The 25,512-nt window shown below is 44.3% G+C and overlaps 2 protein-coding genes across 3 annotated transcripts; one reads left to right on the top strand and one right to left on the bottom strand.

Annotated features, from left to right (window-relative positions):
• Nucleotides 1-4,177: 4,177 nt before the first annotated feature.
• Nucleotides 4,178-6,970, bottom strand: sapcd1 (suppressor APC domain containing 1). Of its 2 annotated transcripts, none has more exons than XM_083692332.1 (4): nucleotides 6,747-6,970; nucleotides 5,110-5,277; nucleotides 4,667-4,825; nucleotides 4,178-4,389 (listed from the first exon to the last, which is right to left on the bottom strand). In XM_083692332.1, exons 1-4 carry the CDS (start codon nucleotides 6,834-6,836, stop codon nucleotides 4,300-4,302), a joined length of 507 nt encoding a protein of 168 aa, XP_083548458.1. In that variant the 5' UTR covers nucleotides 6,837-6,970; the 3' UTR covers nucleotides 4,178-4,299. The 2 variants fall into 2 exon arrangements, with proteins under 2 accessions (XP_083548458.1, XP_083548459.1); XM_083692333.1 differs by having other exon boundaries at nucleotides 4,667-4,822.
• Nucleotides 6,971-19,136: 12,166 nt separating this feature from the next.
• cdkn1d (cyclin-dependent kinase inhibitor 1D) lies at nucleotides 19,137-23,442 on the top strand. The gene is made up of 3 exons (XM_083692536.1): nucleotides 19,137-19,370; nucleotides 21,634-22,130; nucleotides 22,526-23,442. The coding sequence occupies exons 2-3, from the start codon at nucleotides 21,644-21,646 to the stop codon at nucleotides 22,582-22,584; spliced, it is 546 nt and encodes a 181-aa protein (XP_083548662.1). The 5' UTR covers nucleotides 19,137-19,370; nucleotides 21,634-21,643; the 3' UTR covers nucleotides 22,585-23,442.
• The last annotated feature ends 2,070 nt before the right edge of the window (nucleotides 23,443-25,512 follow it).

Raw genomic sequence — 25,512 nt, 5'->3', positions numbered from 1 at the left:
AAAACGGAACGAGAGAGAGCGGCAACGGGTGCGGTGCGTCAACGAAGGTTACGCGCGTCTCCGAGAGCATCTGCCCGAAGAATTCGAGGACAAGAGGTTGAGCAAGGTGGAGACATTGCGTGCGGCCATAGACTACATAAAACACTTGCAGAGTCTGTTGGATTTCAATGTTTCCAGTGGAGGAGTATGTGACATGTCACCTGGGGAGATGCGCAGCATCTGTGCCTGCGCCACTGAGGACTGAATGCAACAGTGACGGCGAGTCCAAGAACAGTTTAAGCGACTGTGGGGAAATGAGTTATTAGAGGAACTGAGCGAAATCTGTAACCGATTACCCAACACCATGTCTCATCAGTTTGTACAGTCCAGAAAGAAATGCCATAAAAGTTACATTTATGGAAATACCACAGAGTAGCCTAACTAATGTGTCATAAAACATGATGTTTAAAATGTTGGATCTAATTGACTTTCGACATATTAGAAGAACAGCTTCTCACATTATCTGTCAGTGTGTGTGGTCGCGGGACTCTGACACAAGCCTCCGACGCTCAATCAGGTTTACAGTTGCACAATGTTTCTCAGTGGAGATCGTGTCCGCCACGCATGAGGGTGTTTGTGTTTGCCTTTGTGAATCAGAGTCTTAGAATTCCTTAAACCCACATATCTTTAGCACAAGTGGTTTGTACAGTATGAATGGCTGCCTATGTACAGTATCGTTCTAACATTCTTGTGATTCTCAGGCCAAAAAAATCCGGCGACACGTTCATAGTTAATGGACCTGGTTGCCGCTGTGTGTACAGTGAGTCAAGCTGAAAAGATTAGAAAATGTCTCCAAACATAGTAGAAACTTGTGATGTTTTAATCCTCATCTTTCTGACACTAATTGACAAAGGCAACTTAAGTTGTCCAGTCATTCATCCTTTCAGCATTGGAACCCTCTGGGGAGATAACCTTGCCTTCTGATGACAGCAGCGCCCCGAGTGATTTCACTCTATGGGAAAATGTGATGTCTGTTTCATGTCTGTTTACACGGCACAAACCAATCCCTTATTATAAGCGGAGGAGACCTAAACTCTGACACTTTTTAATTTCCGTCAGTGTAATCTTTTGGTGCTAATGAAAGGTGACACTTGTTTTCATTGTTTTATGCCCTATAGGGGTACTGGGTTCAAAGGAAAAGAAAAGGGGAAAAGGTCTAAGGGATGATGTATAGTATTTTCAATCTGTTTGTTAATAAAGTGTATGATTTTCTCAGTACACTGTTATTTCATTTAACCCACATGGTCCAGCACTTGCAGTATTCATAAACATCACAATTGTTGGAGTTGGAGGCGTGAAAAGGCCAGAACTAAGGCCCAGAGCTATTCCAAGTAAGGTCACGAGTTGAGGAAAAACCCATGGCCCTAATCATAGCCAATTGGATTGCCTAAAAACGCCTCCGTCAAACTGACATTACACTGAGCATCAAAGTCCCAGGTAGGCACTGCAGTCTCAAGAAATAACACCAAAACAAAACTGACAAATATCCACATCCCATGTTTTATTCCACTCTACGTCTCGGCGATGTTACAGATGAATCCCAACCCTCTCTGAAGCCTATTAGACTCCCAGAGTACTCTTCAAAGGCCATCTACAGCGGCCATCTCAGGGTGCCCTGGATGTGCTCCTTCCCAAAAGCCTGAGGAATGCATTAAAGAAGGTCACCCTCAGAACTCCGAGAGGAAGCTCAGACGTAAACACGAGAAGAACCCATTAAAACCTCTCCCTCCTTCTGTTTATCTGATTATGTTTCACACCTCCTCAGACCTGCAGGGAGGAGGAGGCAGGTACTTCCTAATTCTCTCTCTCTCATAGGAAAACCACAGAAGAAGAAAAACAAAGTCGTAGTGCAGGCGGGCCGGGGGCAGGCCAGAAGAAGAGTTGAGAGACTTTTATGTATAAGGGTTGAGAGCCAGTGAACCGTGCCGGTAAGGAAGGAGTGATGTTCAGTGTCACAGAGGCATGACAATGCTAACAAAAGTTATGTTTGGCTCTGTAGCGTGAATTAGACCTGACAATTAGCAGACTGCTGGTACCCTGGTCTTGATGGTTCAGTGGCAGTCTGTGGAAACGGAACAGCAGCTACTTATGTGAAATCCTGCTTCCATAATGGATGTTTTCTTTTTTTTTTTTTTCCACTGAGATGTTAATCAGAGACTAGCACAGATTCCTCAGTTGCATGTCTATCTGGCGGTGTGGAATTTCATCATTCTTGCTGTTGGTAATTCATGGATGTGATTGTGTGATTGTGTAATGAAAGTTAAAATCAGATACAATCATCTTTAATCATTGTTTAGTCATAAACCTGTGCACAACATAACCATATCCAACTAACATTTGACAACCTGAGTCATTGCAGGTATAGTTTAACAGCAACACTTGAACCTTTGACGGCAATTATAATCTGTCTTATTGACTCAAACATTTTGTATCATTCAGTTGTCTCACTTTGCCCAACATGACTGAGCAGATCTCAGTTGTGTGCCTTTAAAGATTCAGACACACATTACACCACCAAAGTTTTGTGAGTCAACTATTCACTTTGTACAAGTCAAGAGTCTAAACATATGTAGCCGTAGCACATTTGTATGACTTCCCCAGTCCCCAATCCTCAACTTCCAGCCTCTCCTCTGTTTAAGAAACCACTGTAAGTCTTAGGTAGGAGACTTATCAACCCACAACACAGACAACCAACAACAACAACAACAACCTCCGGGCCAGACAGTGAGCCGGCATAGGCACAGGATAAATACACACTTAGGGACAATGACACCGCCATTCTCCCTATCCGAGGTGGATCGCCCACCACAAGATTCCACATCAAGATGCACAGGAGGAAAAATTAAAACAGGAAAAAAATTAAATAAAATCGAGTGCCGGTGAGTAAATAGCCATACGTGATGATTAGATGACTGGATACGGTCTTACTGTAAGAGTAGACAAAGTAGTTTGCGCGCCAGAAGTGATGATTCATCGCCCTCACTGTCCTCTTAATCTGACATCCTCCCATGGGAGCCAGCATGCAACCACACCACATAAAGAAACAGAAAATGATATTTAGTCTGACAGTGTTTTTCTGTAAGGAGCTGGGCCGTGGGGGGGGGGGGGGGGGGGGGGGGCTTCCTAAGTGTGTTTATGAAGAGAGGAACAAAGGAAATAGAATGGAGGGTGGAGGGTTTTTTTGGGGGGTAAGTTGTGCCCTTTTGCGTGACTGTGTGTGTGTGTGTGTGTGTGTGTGTGTGTGTGCACGCTTGCATGCATGGCATGTTTGCGCATGTGTGTGTGTGTGCATGTCTGCATGCTTGTGTGCATATGTGTGCACGTGTGTGTGCATGTGAGAGAGAGAGATAGAGAGAGATAGAGAGAGAGAGTGTGTGTGTGTGTGTGTGTGTGTGTGAGCCAGCCTGTGTGTCAGTGATGGGCAGGTTAGACATAAGTCTTATCAGCTGAGGCAACATCAGTGCGGGACCACCAGGGAGAGAGCTGCAACGTGTTTCAACACAGTCCTCACAGGCAGGGACGGAAATGTGAAGGTTGATGAACGCTGACAGGATACAGGTTATATACTAACTACACCGTCCAGACACTCATCCATTTACCAAGGAGTCTGTACACTTGGATGCAGCGTTCTTAGAGGCTTACAATGGTTCTGCCCTGGCACGAACGACAATGCCATCGTTAGCGATCTAGTAGAACTTTTTTGTGTGATTATTGATTGGCATGATTAGAATGATACAGAATGACTGTATGGTAATGCTAATAATTGATTACTTTGAAGTATATAATTATTCTAAAAAAAACAGTTCCTCTCTACTGATGTTATTCAGCTCAGTCACCTTGAACTGTCGTTGATGAATGCCGAAACTACCCTCACTTTTCACCAGAACCAGTATCATACTGCCCCCTGCTGGGCATCTTCAGTGCTGCAATGTGCTTAATGGGTAGTGCTACAGCTGTAGCTGACATTTACATGACAGTAAGCAGAAGCAGGTAAATAACAGACAGACGAAGATGATTCATCCTGTTATAAGCCAACCATTTCAGCAGGACTGAACCAGACAATTCAGGAGACACACAATAGACAACATAGCAGAATCTTTGTACATAGATTGAGTAGAATTTGTTATTTTACAAACACATTTACAGTGGTTAAAAAATAGTTAAATCATGAAGTACAAAACATGAAGTACAGTGCATGTGTGTGTGTGTGTGTGTGTGTGTGTGTGTGTGTGTGTGTGTGTGTGTGTGTGTTTCAGTCAGTCAGTGCGCCTGTAGTTCACCCAGCTGTTGAAGAAGATATTGTCTCTCCAGCTCCAACAGGGAGATCTGACGATTCTTCTCACCCACCTCCTGTCCAAACAAACCACAGGAAAATGTTCACAATCTCCATGCAACAGAAACACATCACATCACTCCATCAAGACCATATTAACAACACCGGGCATTTCAGGGCCGGGCTGGTCAAAGGCCTGTTAACCACATCACACTCCAGTACCATAGTGACTAAGACAGATCTGATTAATAGATTAAACATCATTTGCATAACTATTTCTGTGACAGTTCTGTGACTAATTGACCCTAACCTTTGACCCCAAAAGAGCAAGCTGCCGACCTGACCGCTCCTCACCTGTACCAGTACCGTGTTCTGCCACCGGAGGCCGCTGTCCGACCGTCCATCCTCCAGGTGTTGGACGCTGCTCGTCGCATTAGGCTCGCTCATCAGGCTACCCAGGGAGCCGTTCACTCTCTGGATACAAGACCTCAGGTGACAGGATGACGTTCCCTGCTGAGAGGCAGTGACACGTTTCACCTCAAAAAGGACGGTGGGAGGATTGTGGGCTAGGACTGTCAGTCAGTTTTGTGCAAAAAGAAAACCTCCATTGTTTACTTCAAAATCCATCCCGAACCCCTACCTACAGTATGAACATAAGTGGATCATTAAAAGCTTTTACAATACGGTACAGAGCTCCTTCTAGCTCCCTGGGGGCCATCCAAATCTTTCAGATGTCCGTGAATCAAAGAGTCTTTGGGTTGGGGCCACGTTCCCCCCCTCCCATAGCACCAACTCACCTCTTCTCCCCACACCTCTGCCAAGGCCCCTGGCCCGGCCTTGGCCCCCACCTGGCGGGTTCGGTTGTCTTCCAGCCGTTGGCGGTACCAGAGCCGGGCCTGCTCCAGAACCTGTATCCCCGCCCACAGGGAGTCCTTCTCCCTCTCCAGGTCCTTCAGCCTCTTAATCTGCAGGAACAGGAGATGGGATGTACTGAAGAGGTTCTGATAGCTCAGTGGATCGGGCCAGTGGATTCTTTATTGTCAAAGGTTGGACCGCATATAATTCTTAAAACTGTAATAAACCTGCTATTTGACCCTATCTTTATAACTAAAGCTCAGGGGAGGCTGGTGGAGGTAGAAATCGGAGGACGAGCTCATTGTAATGCATTGAATGGAATGAGGAATGGTATCAAACACCAGCCTCCCCTGCTAAAGCAACAATATGGACCATGTTCAAATTTGAATTCAAAGATCTTTATTGTCCATCCACAGCGAAAAAAGAAGCATGTCTTCGCCAATGAAGGCTGTCGTACGTTTGACACCATTCCCTATTCCAGTCCATGCATTACAATGAGCCCAAACATCAGATTTCTGCCTCCACCAGCCTCCCCTGCTAAAAATTCATTCTTGCCGTTGCCAATGAAGGCTGTTATGGAACCATCTAGATGGATGATGTACGCAGAGTTCAAACATAGCAACAAGAATGCTATCTATCTTTAGTCTCTTGGCAGGAGGCTGTGAGGAGCAGGACTCCACACATGGGAATTTGTCATCGGGGTGGCTGTTGTCACGCCAATGCCGAACACAAGACTATTTAAAATAGTACAACAAGAAACAACGATAAAATAATATAATATCATTGATATTCTATTCTATTCCAAATAGAATAAAATAGAATTTGGACATTTGTTTCCAGATGATGATCCCGGTTCCACAGAAACCCACAAGACAGACAAAATGAAGGTGTTTTAAACAGTAACATCCAGGCCCATGTTTACATCTCAGCACCATATGAGTGAGGTATGGCTGGAGGCCTTCACTCTCTGGCTGTGGCCACTCAATGAAAACCCAATACAATGTGTGGTTACTATAGTTTCCAATTGATTAGCTCACAGCAACTCCCACCCTCTCCCTTCATCCCAACTTGACTAACATTTGATCTTTGTACATAGAGTATAATTTGTTATTTTTTAACAGTGGTTAAAAAAAGAGTCAAATCGTGGCTTTGATTGATTGGGAACATTGAAATAGCATAACCTTAATAGAAATGTAACTGAAGTACAGTTCGTGTGTGTGTGTGTGTGTGTGTGTGTGTGTGTGTGTGTGTGTGTGTGCGCACTTCAGTCAGTCAGCGGGCCTGTAGTTCAACTTGACTATAGTTTGTGTTATCCTCTTTTCAGGCAAAGGTGACGTGCTCACAAAGACATGTTTGCAGATCATGACTGTACAATCTGTCACTATGGTAAGTAGCAGTTGTAGACAGAAATGTACCGGGCTCACGCGAGCTCACATTTTGTTTACGATCTGCAAGCCCTGACAATGTTAAAACATACAGACGCTTCTACCAAGCACCCACACATTCTACCATCAACCCCTCCCATACTCTACCCTCACACACACACACACACACACACACACACACACACAGGTCTCACCCATAGGTAGAAGCGCAGGGCATCGAGGCTGTAGAGGCTGCTCCGCAGGGGGATGATGACCACGGTGTAAGACTCGGGAGGGCAGGCCATGGGGAGGGGAGCCTCACGCAGCAAACACACCACCGCACCGCACCGCACCGCACCACACCACACAGCTAGCCAGAGCACACCACAGGCTTCCACTGAACACAGGACAGGTGGGAAACAAACTCACAGAGAGAGAGAGAGAGAGAGAGGGAGGGAGAGAGAGGGGGAGAGAGAGAGAGAGAGAGAGGGAGTGCAACATGGGCAGGCACACTGCCTCGGGGCAAGGTGATGAAAAATTCCACGTGTCATTGCGATGACTGGTATTGACAGACAGACTTTGGGACTGAACATGGCGGGGGGGGGGGGGTCAGAGTCAGTGACAGAAAACAGGAAATGGAAAGTGGGGCTGGGGGTATTTTTGTCCCCGCCACAGACAGGACAGGGGAGATGACACAGGCATGGAGATAGGCCACCTCTCCCTCTGGGAACCATCAATAATGTTCTCTCTCTGGAACAGAACAGACATGTCTGACAGAGAGCAGCCGTGCCTGGAGAGAGAGAGAGAGAGAGAGAGAGAGAGAGAGAGAAACAGAGGGAGAGAGAAAGAGAAACAGAGAGAGACAGGGAGAGTTATTCCTAGTTACAGGCAAACCATGTTCCAGCACGTCGTGGAATGTGACACAACCTGGGGAGAGACGCAGAGAGATCACGCAACTCAAAACACAAAGGAGGTGTGGTACTGTAAGCCGGCTGTTGACCACGGTCACAATGGCTGTCAAAACAGACGATAATTGGCATAATTCTCGTTGTAGTAGTAGTTGGACTGGTTGTGTCTTTACAATAGAATACATTTACATTTGCGGCACTTAGCAGACGCCTTTATCCAAAGCGACTTACAACAAACACATTTGTTTAAGTAAATGAATCGTCTATCCATCAGTCATCCTAAGAAAAAGTAATCTATGCTAGGACCAGGGGCCATTGGCAGTCACAATGCTAGAAGAAGGAAGAATTTTTTTTATTTTTTATTTCTTTTACAGGAGAGAAACTTGCACAGGGGGGTAGTGGGGATGAAGAGGTCTTTCGGAGGGGCAGTTAAGACGTAGCCTGAAGAGATAGGTCTTCAATCTACGTTGGAAGATAGTACACAGTGCACACAAATGCACAGCACACAAGGGTAAGCAGTATGAGCAAAGCAAACATGCACATCCACGTGAACTAAACCCCGCCAGCCCACCCAGTCGGCCAATCGAAACACGGCGTGGAGATCAATGGGTACCATCGGGTGTTACTTACGCCCATGGCCAAATGAACCACCAGTGAAAGGAAATGTCACCCTGATCAATACAGTGAACATGCTGTGTCTGTTGACGGGACCACAAGGGTTAGGCAATACACCTTACATTTACACTTATGGCATTTAGAAGACGCAATCTACGGCTAGTTCCTGTGGGTCAGGTTAATCCCTGTGTTGATCTGGACCCCCGTCTCTAAGCGTTTGGTTGACTGCCCTCAGCTGAGGTCGACGTATACGTTAGAGTCACACAGGGCTTAGTTGTGAAGCTGAGGGCCACCGCCCTATTCCTCAGACCAGGGGCCATTGGCTGTAACATAACAGCACAGAGGCTAAAGGTCATCCCAAGAAAGGAAAGGGGAAAGTGCTAAGGAGAGAAAGGCTGCTACAGCAGTTGGCCTGGCTTGCTTTTTTAGAGGGTGTGACGAAAAAGGAGTCATACTTGACAGCCTACAGCACACTAGGACACTCCCTTTGCCACCCTATAGGCGGCTCCCTTATATGGGCGGCTCCCTGATATGGGCGGCTCCCTTATATGGGCGGTTCCCTTATATGGGCGGCTCCCGATTACTCCCTCTTGCTCACCAGTTGGCAGAGGTGTAGCGTGTAGATGTCCTGACACCACATCTCCAGCAGATTATTATCTTCCACACCCTTATTTTACCAGGAAAGTTGACTGAATACATACTGTCATCTGCAGCAACGCCCCGGGGGAATGGATGCAGGGGAGAGGAGAGGGGAGGAATGAGCCAATTGAAAGCAGGGTTAGATGATGATGTGGCCAAGATGTGGCCCTGTGTGGCTCAGTCGGTAGAGCACGGCGCTAACAACGCTTAGGTTGTGGGTTTGATTCCCGCTGGGACCACATATACTGAAATGTATGCACTCACTGCAATGTAAGTTGCTTTGGATAAAAGCGTCAGCTAAATGGCATACATATAAGATAGTACGTAGGCCAGATTGGGAATATTAACTTGGGATATATGCCATGGTATCTTTCGGGAGTTGGGACCTCAGATTTCAATTTCTCATCCGAAGGGACGGCATTCTCTGCGGAACAGTGCCCCATTCACTGCCCTGGGGCATTAGGGTCCCTAGGCCAGAGGGAGGAGTGCCACCTACTGGTCCTCCAACACCACTTCCAGCAGCCTGTTTTGTCCCCCAACCAAGGATCAACCAAGACAAAGCCTGCTTAGCTTCCCAGACAAGCCAGCAGAGGGTGCAGGGCACTACTAGTGTAACATGGTGTAGTAATCTGGGTGAATACTCTCTTTGATGTGGGTGTCAAATTTGGTGCTTTTATCACAGAAAGCACAATTCCTTCAAAATGTGGCCTCTACTCGCCACACTACATCTCCAGCAGATGGCGCTACCAGTGTAACATTGTGTAGCAATGACAGTGAAAACTCTCACACACACACAGGCTGACATGTTGGAACTTGAAGGTTCATGCCCAAACAAAATGCAATGCATTTCCATGACCACCGGGTGGCAGTAGAGAATTAATTAAATTCAGCTGGCAATGACATAACAGAAACACAAAGATATTTGGAGAGGTACTGAGAAATAGGGGCGGTGGCCCTCAGCTTCACAACTAAGCCCTGTGTGACTCTAACGTATACGTCGACCTCAGCTGAGGGCAATCAACCAAACGCTTAGAGACGGGGGTCCAGATCAACACAGGGATTAACCTGACCCACAGGAACTAGCCGTAGATTGAAAACCCCATCTCTTCAGGCTACATCTTAACAGTCCCTCCTAAAGACTGCTTCACCCTCACTACCCCCCCCCCTATACTAACCCTAACCCCAACCCCGAGACCTCTTCACCCTCACTACCCCCCTGTACAAGTTCTCTCCTGCTAATAAAAGTAATAAAGAAAGAAAAAAATAAAAATAATAATAATAATAATAATAATAATAATAATAATAATAATAATAATAGCCTACTGGCTTTACGACTGCCAACGGCCCCTGGTCCGAGCATTGATTACTTTGTCTTATGATGACTGATGGACAAATGATTCACTTACTTAAACAAATGTATTGTTGTAAGTCGCTTTGGATAAAGGCGTCTGCTAAATGCCATAAATGTAAATGTAAATGTTGGAATATGGCAGATGTGTGGGGCTGGAGAGAGAGAGCCTGTGACCTTGTGTCACACCATAGGCTGTATGACTCCAGCAACGTAAACATTGTGTAATACTAAACCACTGCAATAAGCCGTCACCATGAAACACAGCCTGCAAGGGCTTCCCTACTGCTCTGGGTGTGGGTGGGGGGAAAATAGAGCATGAAATTCCAGCTGTTATGGATATTATGAGTCATTGGCTGTGTTTTCTGTCTTCGTATTTCACCTCAGATGGGCTTACACTGTTGAGTAATATGTATATCTTATTTATTATTTTATTACTAGCACTGGTACTATTGTCACTTTTTTCTGATTACTACTATTACTATTGTATTGTTGACTTATTATACTGTTATAATGTTGCTATATTGTATTGTTGACTTGTTATTATATTGTTATAATGTTGTTATATTGTATTGTGCTGACTGTTGTTGTTGAACGAGGAGCAACATCCCAAAGCATTTCACTATGTTAATTATGGCTGTATGCGATGGACGTGACAAATACAATTGGATTTGATTTGATTTATAAGAAAACATACTTCAACTTTACCCTCCCTGTAGGCTACGTAGTCTCTGATTGGCTGCTCCCACAGTGGTCAGTATTGGGACTAATGTCTGAATGAGAACTGACACATGTTGCATTTTACATTTACATTTACATTCATGGCATTTAGCAGACGCCTTTATCCAAAGCGACTTACAACAAATACATTTGTTTAAGTAAGTGAATCATCTGTCCATCAGTCATCATAAGATAAAGTAATCAATGCTCAGACCAGGGGCCATAGGCAGTCACAATGCTCAGACCAGGGGCCATAGGCAGTCACAATGCTCAGACCAGGGGCCATAGGCAGTCACAATGCTCAGACCAGGGGCCATAGGCAGTCACAATGTTCAGACCAGGGGCCATAGGCAGTCACAATGTTCAGACCAGGGGCCATAGGCAGTCACAATGCTCAGACCAGGGGCCATAGGCAGTCACAATGTTCAGACCAGGGGCCATAGGCAGTCACAATGCTCAGACCAGGGGCCATAGGCAGTCACAATGTTCAGACCAGGGGCCATAGGCAGTCACAATGCTCAGACCAGGGGTCATAGGCAGTCACAATGCTCAGACCAGGGGCCATAGGCAGTCACAATGCTCAGACCAGGGGTCATAGGCAGTCACAATGCTCAGACCAGGGGCCATAGGCAGTCACAATGCTCAGACCAGGGGCCATAGGCAGTCACAATGCTCAGACCAGGGGCCATAGGCAGTCACAATGCTCACACCAGGGGCCATAGGCAGTCACAATGCTTTTTTATATTAATAGGAGAGCAACTTGTACAGGGGTGTACGTAGTGGGGGTGAAGAGGTCTTTAGGAGGGACCGTTAAGATGTAGCCTGAAGAAATGGGTCTTCAATCTACGGCAGTTGTGTTTGTATCTAGCACTTTGACGGGGGTAACCCTTGTTGTAAACACACAATCACTCATCACCATTGTCTCTATCCAAACCTGTGCTGGTACCAAGAGTTATAAGGAATAATGATGGTTATAGTTTGTATTGGTATCAAGATAAAACTGATTTCGGTCAGAATGCAGCTCAACGTTTTTACCACACCCAAAGCAAAGCAACAACTTTTTCATAGTGTTGTTGAACTGCCAATGTTTCTTCTGTGTTTTACTTTAAGACACGCATACAGTACACAGACACAGACACAGACACAGACACAGACACAGGCACAGACACGCTTCCTCTGGACTGAATCTGTCAGTACCTCTGCTTAGTGGCTTTGAACAGGCCCCTGCTTCCTGTCAAGCTCTCTAAAACAAATGCACATACACACATAAGAATTTACACGCCATGTCAATAATACACTCAAACCACAGAGATATGCACACACACACACACACACACACACACACACACACACACACACACACACCCTACCCGATGTAAATGTTACAGACAAGCATCCACAGAGGTATGCACATGCTCTCACACACACACACTCACACATTTCTCTAAACCCCCTGACCAGAGCCTCTGTGATGGTAGATCCTGCCATAGATGGGGGCTGTGGAACAGAGCTCACCGAGGGCTCTCTCTCTTTGCTGAAAGAGGCATAATTCAATCATTATTCTGGGGGCACCAACGTCAGCTCACTGCTCAAGGACCACTGTTCCAGAGAGCAGCTTTGAGGAATCCCAACTTTAGGTGCCCCACACACACACACATGCACTTGCAGGCACACACACACACACCCACAAACCATAGAACACAGCCTCAGGGGCTTCCCTATTGCAAAGCTTATAGGAGAAGTTGTTCAACACAACGTAACATATTTAAGTTTACACTCGGGGCGCTTCGTGGCGTAGCACACTAATGCTCATACCACGTAATCGCAAGGTTCCTGGTCCGATTCCGACCCTCGACATGTCTTGCATGTCATCCCTCCTCTCTCTCACCCATCCTCCCTGTCAATCTCTACCGTCTCTATCCCAATAAAGCAGAAATGCCGTAAAAACATTTATAAAAAAAAGTGTACACTCATTAAGCTTTGAGGAATAAGGAAGACTGTGTTCTATAGTGACACACACACACACACACCCCATGACCATGACACTGACACCCCCCCCCCACACACACACACACACACACACTAACTGCAAACTGCAGACCGTAGGCAAAGCCAGCTGGCCCAGTTACCATCAACACCCTTGGCCCCCGACACAGCAGACCCCAGTAAAGACCCCTCCCCACTGGAGACACCCCAACATCTGGAGGTCCACCTCCGTCCTATCAAGGCTCACCGCTGCCCCGTGTCCAAACAAACTCCATCCAGCTGCTCATGAGCACAGGTTGGTGTGCCCAGCTCATTCAGGCGTTCACACACACACACACACACACACACACACACACACACACACACACACGCAGGCCTTACACTGTGATGAGGACCACAACCAGATGGAAACCAGATGGAGCCCAGATGAAGATAAGGACAAAGACACACCATATAAATCACAACACTGCTTCACCTCACCTCCCCAACAGACCACAAACAGACATGACATAGGCCCACGGTCGAGGGACGGTAGATTGTGAAAGAGTTGATTGTGAAAGAGTTTTGGGTGGTCTGACATGCAAACACATTTGAAATATACAGGTTATCTAATAAGATTATATAAACTGAATAAAGTACGGTTCTTGCTGTTATTTTGGGTTGCCATTGAGGGGGGCTACAAAGTCATACAGGCTGCTTAGCGAGACCAAAACATACCCTGTCACAGCCCCTCATGCACACATGTTGGGACAAAAACAAAGGATTGTTTTACCTCGTTGCCCCGCCCCTGAGTCTAGCTTTCCCCCTCCCCTCTGCACGCCCCTCAAATACGTTTACTCAAAAAACAACATCTCAAACAGCAGCAACTTTAGCACCTCAAACCACAGACTCGCTCTGAAAAAAGGCAACTGTGTCTGTACCTCTCTACAAATACACACACGGACATAGAACCACACCCACCCACACACACACACACACACACACACACATCTTAACAGTCCCTCCTAAAGACCGCTTCACCCTCACTACCCCCCCTATACTAACCCTAACCCCGAGACCTCTTCTCCCCTGCTACCCCCCTGTACAAGTTCTCTCCTGCTAATGAAATATATTTAAAAAAAATAAAAAATAAAAAATAATTAGCCAACTGGCATTACGACTGCCAATGGCCCCTGGTGTGAGCATTGATTACTTTGTCTTGTGATGACTGTTGGATAGATGATTCACTTACTTAAACAAATGTATTTGTTGTAAGTCGCTTTGGATAAAGGCGTCTGGTAAATGCCATAAATGTAAATGTAAATATAAACACACACACGCACACACACTTGTGCACACAGCCCAATCAGAGTAGAGAGAGACCATTTTAAACCCCTCTTTGCTACAACACCACCCCAAACCCCCCCCCACCCCCACCCCTCCCAGCCCCCCAAAACAAACACTTCGCCAGGCCTCCCCAGGCCACATTTAATCTTAAACCCGTTCAACCCCCCCCCCCACCCACCATACCCTTGACAATATCCAGCTGCTGCCTCATAACACTTGCACCCCCACCATCCTCCATTCCCACTCATACCCCTGAAACTGGAGCTGGTCCCACTCCCCCCCCCCCCCCCCCCACCCTTGACTCCCCCAGCTGTAGGGAGAAGAGCTCCTCCTCTTTCACCTCTTGGGCAAGGGAGAGGGGGAGGGGCATTCTCTGTTCCTAGAAGGCTTGGCTGCCTGCTTGTTATTGCTCCAAGTAGAAGCTGCCCTTTGGCATAGTTCTGTGATCAGCCTACCCTCCCCCAATCCTCACCTTTAGCGACTGGGTCTATATATGACTGACATGTCATTGTTGCTCTGCACAACTTGCAGATGGATAATCAGTTTGTGAGCCGAGAGATAACCAGAGCATTAGATAACCAGAGAATTAGATAACCAGAGAATTAGATAACCAGAGCATCAGATAACCAGAGAATTAGATAACCAGAGCATCAGATAACCAGAACATTACATAACCAGAGCATTACATAACCAGAGAATTAGATAACCAGAACATTACATAACCAGAGCATTACATAACCAGAGAATTAGATAACCAGAGCATCAGATAACCAGAGCATTAGTCAATAAATCATATCTCTCAATTCATCATCTGCAGTAGCAAGAGGCATGTCATGACTATTCTCTCCAGCCTTCTCTCTTTCTCTCTCTGTCTGTCTGTCTGTCTTTCATTCACTCTCTCTCTCTCTCTCTCTCTCTCTCTCAACCATGCTGACCAAGTGAACCTTCGTGCCACTGACACCAGGATGCGGCACATCTCTGGCCCAGCCTACCTATCAGAATACTCACCATCTCTTTCCTGTAGAAACACGTGGGCCTGCCTTCCCGCCTGCAGTCACATCCGCAAGTGAAGGGTACGACAGGGCCGTGGAAACCCCCAAGCGCTGTTCACTGATGCCCTCCTCTCTCTGTGGTTCATCTCGACTTCCCTTTTACTACGGGGACTTCCTGTACACAGCTATGTGACTTCTGTTGTTTTTCGCAGACATCATCATTCACAAACCCCCCCAGAGTAACAGGCGGCCTCTTTCCAGAATATTCTCTTTTAGAATGTCATCCCTGTGCTGTGTTGCCTGAGCCTGAGTTTGATCAATTAGTTCAGTTCGGTGTCAAACATTACTGTACTGATAGTTGCAAAAAGGCACACTCATATTCTGAGTCACAATAACCTCTGACACAGTCGTCAGGGTATTGGGGCTGTTTTGAGCTAAGTGTTTTGTATTAAGAGGGACTGTCCTGTAGAGTAGGTTAATGAGTGTCAATCTAAATGTGTTGTGCTTGCTTAACGATGCAGTGGGTGCTGTAGAAACACATGGGCCTGCCTTCTGGCCTGCAGTCACATCTGTAGTGAAGGGTACGACAGGGCCATGGAAACCCCCAAGCGCTGTTCACTGATGTCCTCCTCTCTCTGTGGTTCATCTCGATTTCCCTTTTACTACGAGGACTTCCTGTAGAAGGGAAGCTATGTGACTTCTGTGGTTTTTGCTGGCATCATCATTCACAAACCCCCCCCCCCAGCCTAACAGGCACCAAGGCGTTCCAATTCAGAGCTTCCTCAGAACCAGAATGCCACTTTCCAGAGTATTCTCTTTTAGAATGTCAGCCCTGAGCCACGTTGCCTGAGCCTGAGTTTGATCAATTAGTTCAGTTCAGTGTCAAACATTCCTGTACTGATAGCTGCAAAAAGGCACTGTTGACAAATAATTCATTGCATTTTTCTCATATGATATCATACAGTACAAGCCATTGTATCATATTCTGAGTCACAATAACCTCTGACACAGTTGTCAGGGTATTGGGGCTGTTTTGAGTTAAGTGTTTTGTATTAAGAGGGACTGTCCTGCAGAGTAGGTTAATGACCGTCAATCTAAATGTGTTGTGCTTGCTTAACAATACTGTGAACAGAAGAAACAAGGAGATTAAGGTTAAATTGTACAGACAGAGAAACAGAAGGATTAAGGACTGGTCTGAGAACAATAGGCAGGCAGTAAATACAGCACTGGGAAGGAGGAAAACAAAGGAGGAATCCCCTGTCCACAAACAATCACACCATGAGGGCCTCATTGTCTCCTGGGGATAATTCAAACATTACAATGTGTACAAACCACTATGCATACACAGATTATCCTAGATTAGGTTGGGCCTGACCAGCGTAATTCAGAGAACTATATGAACACTGTTTTAGCATGGCGATGCAGAGCTGAGTAAGACATTTACTCAAGGAGGAAGCGTGTCAGCGTAAACAAGACTCAAGGTGACCGCAATAGGCTCGGTCACTATGACTACGTAGAAATCACTCAAAAAACACAAATGTTATTCACTCCTGGGAGAAACACATCTGACCTTGTGCAATGGGTCAGTGAACAATGACAATACTAGACCATTATGTAAACAATGACCATACAGAATGACCATTATGTAAACAATGACCATACAGAATGACCATTATGTAAACAATGACCATACAGAATGCATTAACTAACTTTTATTGTTGTTTTTACTGACCTTTTTACTTTGCTTTTGTTTGACTTTTTATGCATCTATCTATTCTTCTTCTCTCCATTTCTGGTGTCTTGCTATACACAATAAACACATTATTATTGTTTCATTATTATACAATCAACTACTTAATCAATGCCTGTACAGTATTGGCTTTGACTGAGGCCGTGACTAACATATTCACAATGACTGGGGATGTGATCAATGTGGGACAGAACACAAGCTGACTCATGCCTATGAATAGCAACAAACGTTGGCCCGGAAACCTGGAACAACCTCCTCACTGAAGGGATTTGGCGCGAAGGCCTCCCAACCGACAGGTCTTATGATGTAACAGTCCAAACAGGGAAGAACGGAACACCCTGTGAAACATCTCAAAGAATCTATGACACAGAAGAGTTCCATAAAAGGGGAAAAAACCTAGGTATGATATAAGACATAAGAACAAGAGGACTGTGTAAAGTAGTTAGGATATACAGTAGAACCTGTGTACCGTAATAAAGGAGGGGAGAGAGGGAGAGAGAGAACGATAAAAAAAAAAAGAATGATAGTGAAAGGAGGGAGAAAGAAAGAAGGGAAAAGGTTAAATAACTTCATCTAATGTCTTTACACTGGAATGTGTGCACACGCTATACTTGACAGAACCGGATCATGACTTGCATAACTGTCAACATTGAAACAAAAGGCCTCATAACCTTATCATCTATGTGATAAGGAAGTATTTACGTTTTGGGTTAGGGAGGACTGATTCAGTAACTGTTTATTTCAATTATATAAACCAATGCAGTTTTTAAAAAATGTATATTCTATGTATCTTAAGCACATACTAGCTTCCTACTCATACCTATATGTAGGTACTGTAGAGTCCGACTCCTCAGATTACATGATCTAATAAATAGGGTAGCCTAATACGCATTTAGTAAATGTTTATAAAGTATTTATGTGATTAAGTGGTTAACAAAGACATTGGCCTAACTTACATTATGCATGAGCCTAATTTCCCTCAACAATGATACATTCACATTCATATCAAGTTATACAGTATCCACTAATACAATGACTTTGTAAATGCAGCAGTTACTGGTTCACTAGTTCAAATATGTAATTGCTGTTCATAAGGACTAATAGAAAAGGCCTTAGTCGTGATCTGTACACTATGTTCTGATGGCGGAAAGCACGCCGTCTTCTAAGTGTACTATTTTATCAAAGTGGGTGACATAAGTGGGTTACATAAGTAGGTCAAACAAGTAGGTCAGAATTCCGCGAGAGATGTTTAAATAAATGCGGGAGAAAAGGGAAAATGGAGTTCTAGGGCTACTCCTCCTGCTCACGTTGCAACTCAACGTGACTAGGGGTGCTTGGATACGTGCCAAGGTCAAAAGTGACGCTATACGCATAAGACAAAAAGTTTGTCACATTCTGGAAGAGGAGAAATGTTTTGAAAATTTGGCCTAGTTCCAAAAGTGAATGAGAAGTGTTACTAGTCTACAGCGCAGTACCACAAATGCCCATTCGCTGCGCATCACCCTGACAACCGCAGAGGTTTCTTATGATGAAAACTAGGTACGCGCAGTATTCAAAATGATCAACTTAATAACTGTTGATTGAAAAAAGTATTGCAACAATATGTGACAGGTCTGGTCTGAGAACAATAGGCAGGCAGTAAATACAGCACTGGGAAGGAGGAAAACAAAGGAGGAATCCCCTGTCCACAAACAATCACACCATGAGGGCCTCATTGTCTGCTGGGGATAATTCAAACATTACAATGTATACAAACCACTATGCATACACAGATTATCCTAGATTAGGGTGTTCTAAATTCACTGTGTTATCAAAGTAGGTCAAATAAATTGGTCCAACAAAATTCCGCGGGAGATGTGCTATTACCTTCAGAAAATGTTCGAAAGTATGTTTGTCACATTCAGGAAGCGGAGAAATATTTTTGGCCTCGTTCCAAAAGTGAATGAGAAGCGTGTTACTCGTCTACGACGCAGTACAACAAATAACCGTTCGCTGCGCATCACCCTGACAACCGCGGAGGTTTCTAATGATGAAAACAAGGTAAGCGCAGTATTCAAAATCATCAACTTAATAACTGTTGATTGAAAATAGGTGTTGCAACAGATAGTTGTTTATACTGCGGGCATGGTTTTACATTAGTGTAGAATGCAAATACCACATGGACTTGACTTTAGCAACATATTCAATCTTTGCATGAAATGCCCATCTGTCAACATCAGAAATCAACCGATCAAGGATAGTCTTGTTTACGTCTTGGCTACGGTCCAACTCTCAGGACCCCCTGATTGTTGATCTTATCACGTGATGGACTGCTGTGGGACGTCCCACCCGTTGGCCCCACCACTGCCCTCTAAGTCCATAACAAACAAGCCACAGATACGGGGACACGCGGACGCAATAATTGTGGTCATTTACGGAGTTTCAACGTGATTTGAGTTTATCTTTGGTTGTCCAGAGGACGTTTTACTACCTTTACCGAGACGCATCATTTTTGTTAGTCACGACGAGAGATTGCAACTTTGTTTCAGATTTGTTTGCATTATTGACAACTGATGGTAAGCATGCATCGTTTGTATTCTTTCTGTAACGTAAAATGTTTTTATATATGCCTATTCTCGATGTACTTTTATATATTTGTATCCTTTACTTATTTTTTTCTCTGCTTATTCAATTACTTGAACGAGCTGATAATTAGACTAACATTTACAAATGCATGTATAGCAGCCTGAACACTATTATTGTAGTATTGTAAAGATACTGGGTAATTGAATCTGTGCTTTTGCTTCCGTCAAGATTACTTGTTGATTCTATTTTAATAATTGGTGGAAAAAACACGGCGTGCTTTCCGTGAGAGTGCACAGAAAGTTTTTCTCGTGGTTTACTTGGAGAATTTGGCCAGAACTACAGATTGTATCGGAGATCGGTGATGTTTGTGTGGATCTGGCGACCCCGGAGAGAAGGAGGCTAATGTGATCCGCATACCGCGCCCACTTTTTCGACACAAACAACTTTCACTAGAGGTTATATAAAAGAGATGGAGATACAGATAGGCACAGATATTCTTTTGGAATCTTCAGGGGTTTTTTCTTGTGTAAATATAAAGTTACTCAGCTGGAAGGAAACATAAATGTCATAAAAGTGTTTCCCCTGAAAGTTGTTTCCAACACGCAGATTACATAAGACATTTCACAATAACGCAGATAAAACTGTCAAAAGTGTTTTATTTGTATGAGTATAATGATTATTCTTAATATTCCTCTGATATAACCACGCCAAGTTTCTAAGTTTATTGTTTTATCAAAATAGGTCAAATAAGTCGGTCCAACTAAATTCCGCGAGAGATGTGTTAAATGCGGGAGGGAAGGCAAAATGGAGTTCTAGGGTGACTCCTCCTATTTGTAAGAGTATAAAGATTAGTCTTCATATGAAATGATGCACAGTAGGCTATATTGATATGAACATACTTGCTATTTGTTGTGGGCTATAAGAATTGACAGACCATTGCGCAACGCTCAAATCAACCCCCACCCTTTATCACCCCGTGCCTTTGTCCCATGTTGTTTCAAGACTTAAACATGAGCATGTCCTCAGTTGAACATACATGGGCTTATTTTCTCTAGTTTCATTCAAATGAACTCGTATGGTGTTTTGTGAATTCGGAGGTGTTGCGGGCCTATTGCCGGAGTTTCTATATCTGAAAACCCATTGGCCGCATCTGATGCGTAAAATCTAACGGTCGCACGGTGAAATAATGATTTGCATTTATATAGCACTTTTCTCTTACTCAAAGCGCTTTATAGAGTATGAGGGAGTACAATGCAGACTATTTATAGTACCGTCCCAGACGCTGTTAAATTTGCTTAACCACACCGTGCAACGACTCTTGATAAGCCAAGGCGCTCAAATGATTAATATCAGCCTGGCACACCTTTTTACTGCTGCTCGTTCCCCTGACAGTGGAGAGCTGTTAAACACTGGCGGGTAAAACTGTATGTTAAGGAGGCAAAATTAGATTTTTTTTTCTTTCTTTTTTTTTCTTCTTTTGAGGCAAACTGTCTCAGACCAGGGATAGACTCGGCAAGCAACCACCGTCAGCAGGTAGAGTTGAAACTCAGGTTTTCAGTGTACTTCAGGTAATATTGGTGACTTATTAGTTTAGTAGTTATTTCCTAGTAGTTATTTCCTAGTAATTGGAAGTATTTTAGTATCGGGGTAGGATACTTAGGATTCATGGTATTGCACCTGTATATGTACTCTAAATGAAGTTGGATTTGATTTAAGGTGATGCAATTGCAAATTCAGTTTGCTATTACTTTTAAGTATGAAATTCAAACTGGAAAGTGGAAGAAAATGTCAACACAGCTTTTTGATTAAACTGTAAAATAACATTCTTGGGATTCTAAATGTATCCTTCAAAATACATGGGGTAGAAAGGGGCAACGCACATCAATTCTCTGTGGAGTGAAACATTCCCCATACATTTCCTGGTCGTTTCTGTGTGACCTTTCCTCTTGACCCCTCGACCTCTGACACCTAGCAGCACCCAGAGCAGGTGGAGCAGGTTCATAGTTACAGGGTTCAGGTGTTCTGATTCAGTGGATGTTGGAGATTGATGTGGTGTGGAGTCTTGTTACCTACTTAATTACAACGTGGGTTAAGGCACACATGTGTTTGATCACATAAAACTCAACGACGCCCAACAGGGTAAATGCTGAGCAGGTGTGTGTGTGTGTGTGTGTGTGTGTGTGTGCGCCACATCTCATGGAGAAGCCACAGTCCTGATACTAAACCTCCGCCCTCTGTTTCCGTCTCTTTCAGGGACATTGAGATGGCATCTTCATCATCATCTGAGTCGGAGCGGGCCGAGGTCGCTGAGCTGTGCTCTGTGGGCGTGGAGGCCCTGACCCGTAAGCTGGGAGCCGGGCCCGTCAGGCGGAACCTGTTTGGGCCTGTGGACCACCAGCAGCTTCAGCAGGACTTCCAGATGCTGCTGTGTATGAGCGTGGAGGTGGCCAAGAAGCGCTGGGACTTCGACTTCCAGACCGACCGCCCCGCCCAGGGCTCCACCGTGGAATGGGAGGAGCTCAAGTGCCAGGATGTGCCAGCGTTCTACCGCAGCTGCGTGAGGGGAAAGAGAGGCGTGGCGCCGGTGGGCGTGGTCGTGGGGCAGAAGGCGGACAGCAACGGCTCGGCGTCGCCTTCCTCGGGCAGCTCTGGAGACGAGTATCTTGAGGTGACCACTAGGGGGAGCTACAGGATCCAGAAGAGGACGGTCAACCTCAGGGCTTCAAAACGCAGACAGGCCACCATGACAGGTTAGTGAAGGGGACGGGGTTCAGGGGTCAAGTCAGATAGTTGGTGTGCCTAGAGACTAAGTGTGCCTGTGTCAAGAGGTTGACTTGAATAAACACCATTGTAACCATCTGCCCTAAAGGTCCTCTCTTGAATTATAGTGTTGTAAATACCAAAAGTGTAAAACTATTACACCGGCTTTGCCCTGGTTCTCAATTGGTGTTATTAGCCACTGATTGACAGCGTTAAGTACCTCCTGAGTGTTCTAGCAAAAGAACAGTACGAACTGAACAGCAGAAGCATTATGATCTTGGTTGCTATGCTACGATCCCCAAACAGTAGTGCAGTCACCTCAGTTCACGTCACGCTCGAGTAATGTAGTAAAATCTGTTTTCTTCTCTCTGCTTGTCATCCGCAGACTTCTACTCCGTGAAGAGGAACAGGTTCCTGAATCACAAAGGGCCGTCCCGGCAATAGTGACTCACAGTGAGCAGCAGCAGAGCGCCACCCAGTGTCCGTGTTCAGGGTCTGTTTGTAAAACCACCTCACGTCAATGAATATAAATCATATCTGCTGATTGTAGCAATCGTAAATGTATAAAAACCTCATACAATATGGGCTTTGAAAACTCCTGACGAACACTTGGTTTCCAGTACATGGGAGCATCCTCTCAGACATCGATACAGTTTTGAATTTTGTTTTGTGTATATAGGTTTATATAATCAATCTATGTTTTCAAAGCTTGCATTGTTTTTTTTGTTTTTTTTTCTAAGCTTTTGATTTTACTGTGAAATAACTCAAGTGCACTCTTCTGATCAGGGCGAAAACAAAATGGCTCTGTTGAAAGAGTATGTTGTTCCCTGACCCGCTCTCTCAAAACTCTCTTTCTCAGAGCTTCGCGGTTCTAGTCTGAGATCATCTTTCGTCCATTAGCTACCATGGACTGGAGGAGATCTTGTTACAGCAATGGGCCTGTGGAGTGAAACTCGCCCTCTCGGTTATTGATCAGCTGAGCAGCTATTCCTGGCTTCCCTCCACACTTAGTCTTCAGTTTCACTACAGCTTCAAACCTCTCAGCTAGATGAGCAGAGGCCGCGGGCCGCGGGCCGGGGGTCAAAACATCACCCAGGGTCAAATTGGCAACGCGGCTATGATTAGTCTGAGGTCAAAGGTCAATGGTGGAGCTCCAGCGATCTAGCTGCGCCTGCTTTGGTAGAGGCCAACATTTCATCATGACGTAGCTGTAACCACGTTTATTTATTTATTGTTGGTAATATTAAGACCACTGCTAGGGCATCATGTCAAGCATTTAGAAGCAAACTAAGCTGTACTATACCAAGCATTTCACAAAGTAAGAGGAAGCTGTTGATCGAGATTAGAACAATTATGTCTGACATAAACTCCACCATTTATCATTCTCTTCCATTTATGACCGATCTGGCGTCCGTGTCCATCTTGTATGAAACAAAAGAAACAAAGTAATTAAGAGCGAACATATTTCTACACAGAGCCAAAACTATGTCCTTTCTGCTTTGCTTTACTCGCATTATAGGGTTGTAAAATCTATACTTGAAAGCGTTTCGGTAACAGTCCTGAGCATACCTTGTATGTGGCTTTGTTAGCTAAATACTTTAACAATCTGCTCCTGTCTTTGTGTAATGGCAGCCAATAGGTTTTGAACACACCTGTTGTCTTCATGAAGGGAATGTAGCATAGACATTTAGTAGGAGAGTTTATTCTCTTGTTGCAGCTCACACAAGTAATGAACAACGTTTTTTTTTTTTTAATTTTCGTGTGCTTGTTGTGTGTGTTTGTCGTGTGTGTGTGTGTGTTTGTGGTTTTCACACATGCTATGCCATTTGACTATATATATATATATATATATATATATATATATATATGTGTGTGTGTGTATATATATATATATATACACACACACACACACACACATACATATATAATATATACACACGCATATACATATATAATCTTCAAGCCACTGACTGCTGTTTGAGTCAAAGGATTCAGCTTTAGAAATTCCGTTTGGGTCTCCAACTACCCCTCAGAAATACAGTACCTGTAAATGTCTGTCATCCCAAATTGTATATCTTTCCCCATAGCTTTGGTCACAGTGCAATACTCTAAATGTATCTCAGACAACCAATCAGATGGCTTTCTATACAGAGTGCCTGTTTCTGAATGCTTGGACAAATAGCCATAATTTGGATTGTCTACCTCATCAAGTTTTTCTTCTTTCTCAAAAAAACATTTATATAAAAAAATAAAATAAAAAAATAAAAAGATGTGGGGGCGGGTGGCAAGACAAGACGAGGTCTTTTTTTTTTCTTCACAAGTTGTGGAAGAGAAAACGGTCTCGGTCTTCAGTTTCACCACCAGGTAGAAGAGTCAGAGCGTCACAGAGAGGCCCACTCATTCCCAGCGCAGAGCTGAACGAAGTAAACTCAAGTCCTTCGGGAGCCAAAGGCTTTGTTGTCTCTCGTTCTCTGGCCTGCTTTGGGTCGACAACTTTCCCAGAAATAAACAGAATACGGATGAGGGGGGGCAGGGTCTTTATTAATAGGCCCAGTGATGTCTCAGCCTGAATCAAAGGACTTCTATGGCCAGACAAGTGGGCTGTGTTCTACCAGCCTTTTGTGTGTTCCATGGAACTAACTCCTTATCTTAACTACCCCCCCCCCCCCCCCCCTTTTGACTTGACAACCAACCGCCTCAGTATCTGTTCAGATTCCGATTGTTCCGTTTTTTTTTATAAAAGTTTTTTCCGTTTCTTCTGTTGGTAATCGTGTAAGTTTACATACTTCACCTCAGAAATTAAACTTTTATCAGCTTCTTGGTTCTTTTTTTTTTGGTATTTAAGAATACCGAATTGTGTTGTTTTTGTGTGTCTTGTGTGTGTATGTGGGTTTATATGTGTCTTTCAAACAAACAGAAGTATATATATATTAACTTATTTTGACATTGTATCTTTTTGTTAGTAGGGAAATAATTACAAATGCCCTTTGGTATAACTAACTGATGATGTATTATTTTTGGAACTGTCTTTGCACTACTTTAACATGATCGATGTTAAAGGGTTCTCATGTGAGGGGCGTGTTCTGATAATAGCCTTCGCGATTGGCTGAAACAGAAACAGACGATTGGCTGAAACAGAAACAGACGATTGGCTGAAACAGACTGTGGGCTCGTAAAGTTTGGCACAAAATGGTAAATAGATATTTGGTATATTTTGGGTATTATAACGGCATCACGAAAATAAGTACTGTGCCTTTTTTTAGTACTTTTAAACAGAATTGTTTAAAAGTACTAAAAGCACTTTTACTAAAACATTTAAAAAAAACAACAACTTGACTAACCCAGAGAAGTTGGTCATTGCAGATCCTACAC

This window comes from Argentina silus (genome assembly GCF_951799395.1).
Source record: "Argentina silus genome assembly, chromosome: 20".
Lineage (NCBI taxonomy): Eukaryota > Metazoa > Chordata > Actinopteri > Argentiniformes > Argentinidae > Argentina > Argentina silus.
Note: the sequence above shows the minus strand (reverse complement) of the source record. Positions and strands in the feature narration are given on the sequence as shown.

Bases quoted from the DNA above. Each gene is read 5' to 3' on its own strand.
- cdkn1d (XM_083692536.1), top strand. From the start codon at position 21,644: ATGGCATCTTCATCATCATCTGAGTCGGAGCGGGCCGAGGTCGCTGAG. The intron at 22,131-22,525 runs GTTAGTGAAGGG...TGTCATCCGCAG, and splicing joins CAGACAGGCCACCATGACAG to ACTTCTACTCCGTGAAGAGG.
- sapcd1 (XM_083692332.1), bottom strand. From the start codon at position 6,836: ATGGCCTGCCCTCCCGAGTCTTACACCGTGGTCATCATCCCCCTGCGG. The intron at 4,826-5,109 runs GTGAGTTGGTGC...ACTGCCTCTCAG, and splicing joins CAGAGGTGTGGGGAGAAGAG to CAGGGAACGTCATCCTGTCA. The intron at 4,390-4,666 runs GTGAGGAGCGGT...TTGTTTGGACAG, and splicing joins AGAACACGGTACTGGTACAG to GAGGTGGGTGAGAAGAATCG.